Source organism: Thamnophis sirtalis, unplaced genomic scaffold (genome assembly GCF_051295495.1).
Source record: "Thamnophis sirtalis isolate CommonGarterSnake01/CBP01778 unplaced genomic scaffold, rThaSir2_p1.2 scaffold_7, whole genome shotgun sequence".
Taxonomy (NCBI): Eukaryota; Metazoa; Chordata; class Lepidosauria; order Squamata; family Natricidae; genus Thamnophis; species Thamnophis sirtalis.
Genome location: NW_028261387.1, coordinates 92392498 through 92402919, shown reverse-complemented (window position 1 = coordinate 92402919; position 10422 = coordinate 92392498). Strand labels below are relative to the sequence as shown.

Here is a 10422-nt window from a genome sequence, read left to right as displayed (position 1 = left end):
CATTCCAGCAGTGCAGTGCACGGGCTTCGCATTTTTTCACGGTGGATTCCCTGCAAGAGTCACTCCGGATTTTGGAAATGCAGCCTTCGCAAATTGCCACGCTGATTTCACCAAGGGGCCCAACTCTGTGGGTAATGACTCGGATCCAAGTGTCGGCATTTTAAAAATCTTAGCCCTTTTACTGAATCTTATCTCTGGGATCAAAACGGACTGGGGTTTATCTCGATTTAGAAACCGGGGTTAAAACCTTTGAAAACAAACCTTTTTCAATTAGGGCTGAGGAAGGCCTGGGTACCTTTTACACAGTGGGGAAAGGAATGCAAAAGATACTGTTTGCTCCAATACTGAATCGTCTAAATGGAATTTCCCGACTCTGGTAACTTTTAAGACGGGTGGACTTCAACTCCCAGAATTCCCCAAGCTGGGGAATTCTGGGAGTTGAAGTCCACCCCTCTTAAAAGTTGCGAAGAGTCAAAAATTCTGGTTTAAATGCAGATGATTAGCTCAATAAGTATCTGCCTGAATTCCTTCCCCGATCTTTTACGGCAAAAACCCAGCGATGGGTACCCCCTCCCAGTATATATGGCACCTTAAAATTGCATTTTCCTCCTGTTTTGAACCATCTCCTTGTGCTACACAGCAATACAGTATATCAATTCTTTAGCCTTATTGTTTTTTTACCTTTTTTTAAAAAAAAGAAAGCAATGCCTTTAATGAGATAGTCTAAAATAATGCAGGTTTTACAGATCAAAGGAGAGATTTGGGGCAGCCAGAGACACGGTGGGAAGCAGGGAGTGGGAAGGCACTTATGGGGCGGACTACCATTGTAACGGGGCCCATTCTATTTTTTCCCTTGGAGAGGAGAAATTTCCCGCCCAGGTACGCGTAGTCCTCCACTTACGACGATTCCATTTAGCGACCGTTCAAAGTTACCACGGTGTTACCAATTTAGTGATTCACTTACGTGGCAAGAAAATGCATCAAAGGGGGGCGGGGCAAAACTCACTTAGCGAATTTGTCCCTTAGCAACTGAGCTGTTGGGCTCCATTGGGGTCATAAGTCGAGGACTACTGTAACATAAAAAGAGAGAGAGAGAGAGAGCGGGAGGCGGTTCTAAGATGAGCGAGCCGTACTGATTTTGCTTTGATCCTTGCAGCAACTGTGGAAAGGAGACCAAGGGGCAATGCACACATTAGAAGGCCCAAAAGTTAGCTTGCCGTCCATGAGTTTATTGGAAGGCAATGGTGTGTAGAGCCCGGAATTACTACATATCCCAATACTACTACATCTGTAGTTACTCCAGATGCCAATAGGAAGTCCTTGGCTGTATGGACACTTGTGTCAATTATTATGTGAAGGTCGGGTATTTAAAAGTTTGTAATGTGTGAGAAGGCCCTTCCGCATCTTGAGTTGAGCTCCAGCTTTTCCAAAACCGTGAGATATTTTCGGTACAAAATTTGTCCCGAACTGCTTGTAAGGAACTTTACTCCTCAGCTACTCCACAGCCAGCTGAACTCCTCAGCTCAAAACTTCACAACCGAAGCAAAGAGCACAAACTCACCTCCTCTTCCTCTCTGGAGCAAAGCATTAGCATCTCCAGGGGCTGCTTTTGATCTAACCACTTCCTACGGGCGCAGATAATCCTCGATTTACAACAACAAGGGAGGGCAAGATTTCCACCGCTAAACAAGGCAGGGGTTAAGTGAGCCATGCCCGATTTACGGCCTCTTTTTTTTTTTTTGCCCCGGCAGTTGTGAATCACTGCAGCTATTAAGTGAATCAGATGGTCGTTAAACAAATCCGACTTCCCCTTTGTTGTCAGATTCCGGCGGGAAAGGTTGCAAAAAGCGATCAGGTGATTCCCCAAACCCTGCAACCATCGTAAATACATGCCAAGGGATTAGATGAGGGTGGGGATGCTGCAGCGGTCATAAGTGCGAGGACTAGTCACTTGTTTTCAGTGTCATTGGAATGGTTGCTAAATGAGTGGTTGTAACTCGAGGATTAATTATACGCCTGAGTCCCAATCTCCTCTCCAATTCATACTGGGTTCACCGTCCTAGCTCTCCCCAAGGAGTCCCGGGAAACCCAACGGGGGGATCGTATGGAGTACGTCTCTCCACTCAAATTTCCCAGCAACCTTGAGAAGAGGGGACGATGGTTCCCTCCCGGCTTGTGGGGCTGCCCCAAACCTCTCCCTCAATTCAACGTTTACCCAGTGATACAGGCGCTGTAATAAACAGCGCTGCTCGCATCGGACAAGGCTGAGATGAGGCTGTTGTCCTCACAGCTCCGGGGAGTCACTTTGGACATAGAAACATGGTAGGCGAAGCCGGAAGGATCCGGACGAGTCCTGCTCATATTCAAATACTGGTCAAACTCGTTGCGGTCCACTTCTGTCCACAGCTCATTCGGGTTCAAGTGCTCCACGCCATCCAGCTGGTGCGACTCGGGCGGAGGGGAGAGCTGGCCCAGGTGGGCTGACAGCCCGTTGGCAGCTCCCGCAGCACAGATCTGGTTGTAGTACATCCCAGGCGGGTGGGGAGTCCTCATGGCTTCGGCCAGGTGGGAGGGAGGGTTGGGGGGGTACCCCATGACCATGTTCCTCCCCAGGTTTTTTTCCGGGGAAAACTCCATCGGCGGTGGAGGAGGAGGGTGATGGTACCCCCGAAAGGACATCACGTTGCAGTCGTCCTGCATGTGCGGCGGGAAAAAGGCCGGCTCTGCTTGTTCAAGGACGTCCAGAGGGGACATCTCCGGGGTTGGCAGGCCGTAGTTCTCCATCTCTGACCCCATCGAGCGCAGTTCTCGGAAGTGGTTCAGTGGCGGAGGCTGGGAGTGGCCGAGGCCGCCGCCTCCGGCACTGCTGCGGTGGCCCATGGCAAAATTCTCGCCGCAGGGCTGGGGCAGGTTGTGGAGAAGGATACTTGGTTCCATCCTCTTGATTTTCTTGGCCTGCTTCTTCCGGCGGGGACGGTACTTGTAGTTGGGGTGGTCCTGCAAATGCTGGATCCTCAGCATCTCAGCCTCCTCCACGAAGGGGCGCTTGTCAGTGGTGCTCAGGGCTTTCCACGCCTGGCCTGGGGGTCCGAAAGAGAAAAGAGAGGACATGATAAAAACATCTGACGAACGGTTGCAGGAACTGGGGAGGTCTTGTTTAATGAAAAGAAGGATTAGGGGTGACATGATAGCAGTGTTCCAATATCTCAGAGGCTACCACACGGAAGAGGGAATCAAGCTATTCTCCAAACCAGAAGAAGGCAGGACAAGAAACCATGGATGGAAACTAATCAAAGAAAGATCCAACCTAGAAATAAGGAGAAATTTCCTGAGATTTCCTCAGAAATTACCTCAGAAATTTTCCTCAGAAATTACCTCAGAAATTTTCCTCAAAATTTTCCTCAGAAATTTTCCTCAAAAATTTCCTCAGAAATTTTCCTCAAAAATTTCCTCAGAAATTTTCCTCAAAAATTTCCTCAGAAATTTTCCTCAAAAAATCCGGACGCTTGGCAACTGACTTGTATTTATGACGGTTGCAGTCATAAATACAAGTCAGCTGTTGCGACCTTCTCCAAAGCAACTTTGCCCATCAGGGAAGCCAGGTTCACTTAGCAACTTAACAACAGCCGTGATTCACTTAACAATTAGGGTAAGGTTGTAAAATGGGGGAAAACTAATTTAACAAATGTTTCGCTTAGCCACAGCATTTTGGGGTTCAAATTGTGGTCCGTATGTGGAGGACTATCTGTGATACCAGAATGATAATTTTGGGAGTATCTCAGCAACTAATAAGCTTAGGATCCTACCAATCCTTTAAAAGAGAGCAATCCGGTTCTAATTTAGATGCATGGAGTTAATTGTGATCGCTGAGCATCTCCAACTAAATATCTATCTATCTATCTATCTATCTATCTATCTATCTATCTATCTATCTATCTATCTATCTATCATCTATCATCTATCTATCTATCTATCTATCTATCTATCTATCTATCTATCTATCTATCTATCTATCTATCTATCTATCTATCTATCTATCTATCTATCTCCCTCTCCCTCTCCCTCCCTCTCTCTCTCTCTGTCTTTAAGGTACAATAATAATTTGAGATGTGCACACAATTCCTAAGAACACCTGCTGCATCTTGAATTTAAGTGTGGAGATATCCACAAGCGTGCACAAAAAGAGGCAGTTTAGTTTAGTGGTTAAGGCACCAGGCGAGAAAAAAAGGCAACAGTGAGTTTTAGCCTCGCCTTAGGCATGAAAGCTGTCTGGATGACTTTGGGCCTATCACCAGGAGAGCGTGAATTCTAGTCCCATCTTATGCATGCAAGCCAGATGGGTGACTTTGGGCCAACTGCCAGGGGACAGTGAGTTCTAGTTCTGTCTTAGACACGAAAGCTGGATGACTTTGGTCTTATCACCAGGAGAGCGTGAGTTCTAGTCCCACCTTATGCATGCAAGGCAGTTGAGCGACTTTGGGCCAATTGCCAGGAGACAGTGAGTTCTAGTTCTTGCCTTAGGCAAGAATGCCAGCTAGATGGCTTTGGGCTAGTCATTCTTTCTCAGCCTAATCCTTCTCAAAGGTTGTTTTGGTGGGGAAAATAGGTGGAGGAAGTTATGTGCCGGGTATGCCTGCCGTCTTGAGTTATTTGTAAAAAATAATAAAGACTGGGGGAAATTAAATCAAATTTTAAAAAAAACACAGTGTCCTTATTCCATCACCCAAACGTTGCACTCAAAAAAATTGTACGCTTGTTTCACACAACCGTAACTTGTGAAGTCACAGTCAGAGAGGGGTTAGCGGATTCTGGAACGGGCAACTGGTTGTTTTAAAGGTGCGCCACTTCCAAATTGTGACTCACTACATCAAAGGGCGCGTTGTTTAGGGAACATTTTCCAGAAACTGCGAGACGGCAATTTGGACATTTTTCAAACCCTATAAGGGAGCCAAGTTCCACTTTAGAGAGAGAGTGGGGGGGGGGGAGAGAATAAAGATACTCTACAGCGAGTTAATTTCACTACAATCCCTTCAAGCATCTAAAGAACAAGAAATGGCTCGGAGACAATAAACACTGGAGCGTAAAAATATTTCTTTTCTTTTCTTTTTTTAAAAAAAGAAGCTCTTAAATTCATTTTCCATATTGTCTTGCTTAAATAGCGAGAGCCAAATCATGTTGTCTAAAGTGGATACAGTGAAGAGCCGGTTGAGGAATGGAGCTTTTCCCACAATCGGTTCCATAAAAAGAGAGTGTGAAGAAAAGGGATTAAAACATGTGATAAAATTATTTATAGCATGGGGAACGGAGAATATGTGCAGTCCGGATTGTCCAAGAACACTGAATCGTGGGAGATTTTGCTGCACACTGAGATATTAAACTGTGAAACTCATGGCCACAAGATAGTTAACAGCCCGCAACCTGGAAGAAGTAAAACCCAGGAAGATCCAGCTATCAATAGCTATTAATCATTTTGGTAATCTTTGTATGATGTCCTGCAGTCTCAAATGGCACCTTAAGAGCAGGAAAAGAATAATAGATCTATCTATCTATCCATCCATCCATCTATCTCGATCCTTTTTTCTTTGAAAAAGTCATTTTCTAGGGCAGGAAGAAAAAAAAATATATATAGCAATAGCAGTAGACTTATATACCGCTTCATAGGCCTTTCAGGCCTCTCTAAGCGGTTTACAGAGAGTTAGCATATTGCCCCCAACAATCTGGGTCCTCATTTTACCCACCTCGGAAGGATGGAAGGCTGAGTCAACCCTGAGCCAGTGAGATTTGAACCGCTGACCTGCTGATCTAGCAGTAGCCTGCAGTGCTGCATTTAACCACTGCGCCACCTTGGCTCTGAACTCTCTATTTTTGTTTGAAAGTGCAAATAACAGTCCATTTGTTTAAGATTGGGAGAAATCAGGAAGAAAAATTCTCTCTATTTTTGTTTGAAAGTGCAAATATAGTCCAGTTGTTTAAGACTGGGAGAAACGATACCCAAATCCAGAATGGGGCACATAAAATAGATAAATAATAGGATTGTTGATATCAACATTTAATAATTTATCGCTCAGTCAACTGGATGTTGAGACTGGATTTGGCCTTTTTGCCCTCCAATCGAGTCCTTCCCAAGGACAGGTAGATGTTTTGTTTGAAGATATTAAAATAATAATAATAACAACAACAACAACAACAACAACAACAACTTGGCAGCAACCTGTATCAACCATCAGCGCCAGTCAATATTTGTGATACATTTTTAAATGCTCAGTTGACTTGAGTTTCATGTTTAATGAATGAAAGAGAGGAGAAGAAGGAAGATATTATTATTATATACTTTATTCATTAATAAAGTACCAGCATCCTAGATATCATCCTAGGTACTTTAAGAAGTAACTTCTTAAAATATACGATGTTCCAAGTAGCGCAGTTTTTTGCAGTTCCGCTGGTGTTATTGCAGGAAGCTGCAATTTGTTGGTGTATCTTATAAAACTCTTGGACATGGTGCCAAGTGCCCCGATGACAATGGGTAATCACTCTTTTATATTACTATTACATAATTTATTCATTAAACATGAAACTCAAGTCAAATGAACATTCAAAAATGCATTACAAATACTATTAATATTATGGTTCTAATGGTTGATACAGGTTGTTGTTGTTATTATTGGTTATTGGTTGTTGGTTATTATTGGTTAATCTTTGGTGAGATTCACAGCCTTTGGGGCTGGTTGGTAGCTCAACAGCTCGAGTCCTAACCAAGGACCTAGGAACTGTTAAGGTAACATCGGAGGATATAAGCTGTTCCGAGTAAGGTGGTTTTTTGTAAAAAAAATTGTAAAATTATTAAGACTATATATAAATAGCCTCAATCAATATATAATTCATTACTGTTTTAACTCACAGTATGCTTAACCTGGCCAGCTAAATACCATTTTTGCTCTAATTACTGCAACATACGAAGCTTGATTAGACTTAACCTCACCACGTATTTTCTGCTGTGGCTTAGCATGTTAGATGAAATATGCCCCCCTGTTTATGATCCCATATGCTGTGTGAACACAGAGCGTAGGTCCAACCATCACCAAAGCAAAGCTTCCATAAAAGCCGTTTTCCCTCGAAACACAAATGTTTGAGTTCTGATGATGTTACCTAGTTGGGTAATGAAACGTCTGCAAGAAATCGAAGCCTCAAAGGACCTCTCGTTTCAAACCTGAGCGACAAATATTCTCCTTTACTGGTACTTGAATCCTAATTATTTGCGACTTTATTAAGCATCAAATATTTTTGGCAGTTGTTTCCAGATGTGCTGGTTCATGGCGTCTTAGAATAGAAGGTTCGGAACTAACTCTAATCACCCCCAAATAATGCAAAGTTAAGTTTATTTTTTTAAAAAACATCCAATGGATTTTGGAATTTCAATTAAAATAGATCTCAGAGGTTTAAAAAGCTCTTCTGTCCTGTCTCAATTGATTCCCTAAATTATTATAAGGATGCAAAATGTTCCTTAAGTAGGTTGAGCTCAGAATAATTAAGATAAAACGCTGGGATGTGATTGGGATCCACGTACACCCAGATCTGATCTTGCTCGCATCCTGGAGCAGAACCCAGATAAAATTCCTCTGTCAATCAGAAATGCTGGGTTAGCCCTAAGTGGCAGAGGGTTAGTCTAGATGACCCTGGGGGGGGGGGTTCTTTCCAGCTTTTCAATTCTGTGCTCCTACGAACACACACAAAAGTGGGGGAAATCATACCAAATGGTCTCCTTTTGGCAATGTTTCTGGAGCTTGGCAACTTTTAAGACTTGCGGACTTCAATTCCCAGAACCCCCCAAGGTATAAGCCCCCCCCCATCCTTTCTTCTCCATTTTGGACTAAGATTCCCCCCTCCCAAAGAGAGCCCCATCTCTCTCTGTATCTAGTATCTCTCTCTCTCTCTCTCTCTTGTGTGTGTGTGTGTGTGTGTGTGTGTGTGTGTGTGTGAGAGAGAGAGAGAGAGAGAGAGAGAGAGAGAGAGAGAGAGAAGAGAGAGAGAGAGAGAGAGAGAGAGAGAGAGAGAAGAGGACAGTGGGAAGAAGAGTCCCTATGCTGTCCTGCATGTGTCTTTGTATGTCAACGAGGGGGGGGGAGTAGGGAGTCCTTTGTGTGTGTGTATGTGTGTGTGTGTGTGTGTATGCGTACCTGTGGGTGCCTGGGTGTGTATCAATGCGTGTGCCCCAAGAGGACAGCGGGAAGACCCCCCCCCTGTGATGTCGTCCCGTGGCTGTGTGCCTGCGTGTTTGTGTATCACGGGGAGAGGTGTGTGTGAGAAGGCTGGTCTGTGCGTGTGCGTGAATGCGTGTGCGCGAAGAGGGCAGCTGCAAGAAGACCCCCGACGCCGTCCCGTGAGTGTTTGTATGTCGCGGGAGGGCTGGGAAGTCTGGTCTCCGTGTGCGTGGGCGTCTTGGTGTGTGTGCCTGGTGTAACAAGCGGAGAGTGGGAAGAGGAACCCCGACGCCCGCCCGCGAGTGCTCCGCGCGTGAGTGCTTGTGTGTTTAACAAGCGGGGAGTGCCGTCCCGCGAGTGTGTGGCTGTTTTTGTGTGTCACGGAGGGGCGGGGTGGGGGAGTGGGGAGTCCAGTCTCTGTGTGTGTGTGTATGTATCACGAGGGGGAGGAGTGGGGAGTCCGGTGTGTGTGTATGTGTGTAAGAAGCGGGGAGTGGGATGAGGACTCCCGACCCAAGTGTTTGTTTGTGGGGAGGAGTGGGGAGTCGGGCCTCTGTGTGTGTGTGTGTGTGTGTGTGTGTGTGTATCACAGGGGGTGGGAAGAGTGGGGAGTGTGGTCTGTGTGTAAGAAGCGGGGAGTGGATGAGGACCCCCGACTTAAGTGTTTGTTTGTGGGGGGCAGTGGGGAGTCGGGCCTCTCTCTGTGTGTGTGTGTGTGTGTGTGTGTGTGTGTGTGTGTCACAGGGGGTGGGAAGAGTGGGGAGTGCAGTCTGTGTGTAAGAAGCGGGGAGTGGGATGAGGACCCCCGACTTAAGTGTTTGTTTGTGGGGGGGAGTGGGGAGCCGGACCTCTGTGTGTGTGTGTGTGTGTGTGTGTGTGTGTGTGTGTCACGGGGGGGGGGGAGAAGAGTGGGGAGTGCGGTCTGTGTGTAAGAAGCGGGGAGTGGGATGAGGACCCCCGACGCCGTCCTGCGAGTGCGTGGCTGCGTGTTTGTGTCTCACGGGGGGAGGCGTGGGGAGATCGGGTCTGTGCGCGTGGGTGGGTGCGTGGGTGTCTCAAGGCGCGCGTGCCCAGGGGCCAGCGGGGAGAGGACCTCCGCGTGAGAGCGAGCGTGTCCGTGTGTCACGGGTGGGCGTGGGGGCCGCGCAGTGGGAGAGGGACCCCTCCGCCCTCCCTTACCGAGCATCTTGCTGAGGACGGCGTTGTGCAGGTCCGGGTTCTGCTGGGCCAGCCGCTTCCTCTCGTCCTTGGCCCACACCATGAAGGCGTTCATCGGGCGGCGGATGCGCGAATCCTCGCCGTTGCCTCCTCCGCCGCCGCCGCTGTTGCCGCTACCGCTCTTGCCCGGGACGCTGCCGTAGCCATAGCCGGCGGAGGCTGCTAGCGCCGCGGCGTCGGGGCTGGGCGCGGGGCTGGGCGCCGCCGAGGACGAGGCACCCAAGAGGCCGCCTCCGGGCTGAGCAGCAGCCGCCGCCGCCGCTGCGGCGCCGGGGCAGAATCCGAAGCCGGGTTCGGGCTGGGAGAGCGGCTGCGGCGCGGGGGCGGCGGCGGGTAAGCGAGCCCCGGATCAGGCGCGGCGGGGGCGGCGGCTGCGGGCGGCGGGGCGGCGGCTGCTGCAGCCGCGACGGCTCCCCATGAAAAGTCGCCTCGGGCTGGGGGAATCTTCTCTGCACAGAAAGGGGGCTCAGGTCTATTCATTCCAGCTGGACGGAGCTCTGGGGATCGGGCCTCGAGCGGGAGACGGGAGCGGCGGGGCGACGGACGGCCAAGCGGAGAAGCCTCAACGGACGGGACGGCCCCGGGAGAGAGCGAGCGAGAGGCGAGGGCGGAGGGCGCGTTGAGGCGGTCGGTGGGCGCGGTTCCCTTCTTTCTCTGGGCTGGCGAGAGGCGGCTCTTGTCCTCCGGCCGAAGGGAGGACCAGCGGGCTGGAAGGATGCTGCCCGTCGAGGGGCCACATTATAAAGGCTTCGGGCGGTGGGAGGGGGCGGGAGGGGAGGAGAAACGGGGCGGGAGGGGGGGCGCAGAACAGGGGGGAGGGAGGGAGGGGAGGGGGGGTGTCCGGGCTTTGGAAAAGCGAAGCCAGCGCTCGGGCTCCGTTTCCTTTGGGGTTTTTCCAAGGAAATGGGCGGGGCGGGTGGGAAACGGCCTCTCTTCCTCGACCCCCCCCCCTCTCGCCCTCCCTCCCCCCCCGCTTCGTTGGCTGCTGTAGCGGCGGCAGAAGCGG

At 48.9% G+C, this 10422-nt stretch overlaps 1 protein-coding gene across 1 annotated transcript; it reads right to left on the bottom strand.

Moving 5' to 3' along the window:
• Nucleotides 1–430: 430 nt before the first annotated feature.
• On the bottom strand, nucleotides 431–10050 carry LOC148044769 (transcription factor Sox-18A-like). Its single transcript, XM_087720611.1, is given in 3 exon segments — nucleotides 431–3080; nucleotides 9378–9716; nucleotides 9719–10050. Coding segments are annotated over 3 exon segments (1386 nt in total). The 5' UTR covers nucleotides 9897–10050; the 3' UTR covers nucleotides 431–2211.
• Between the last annotated feature and the right edge of the window lie 372 nt (nucleotides 10051–10422).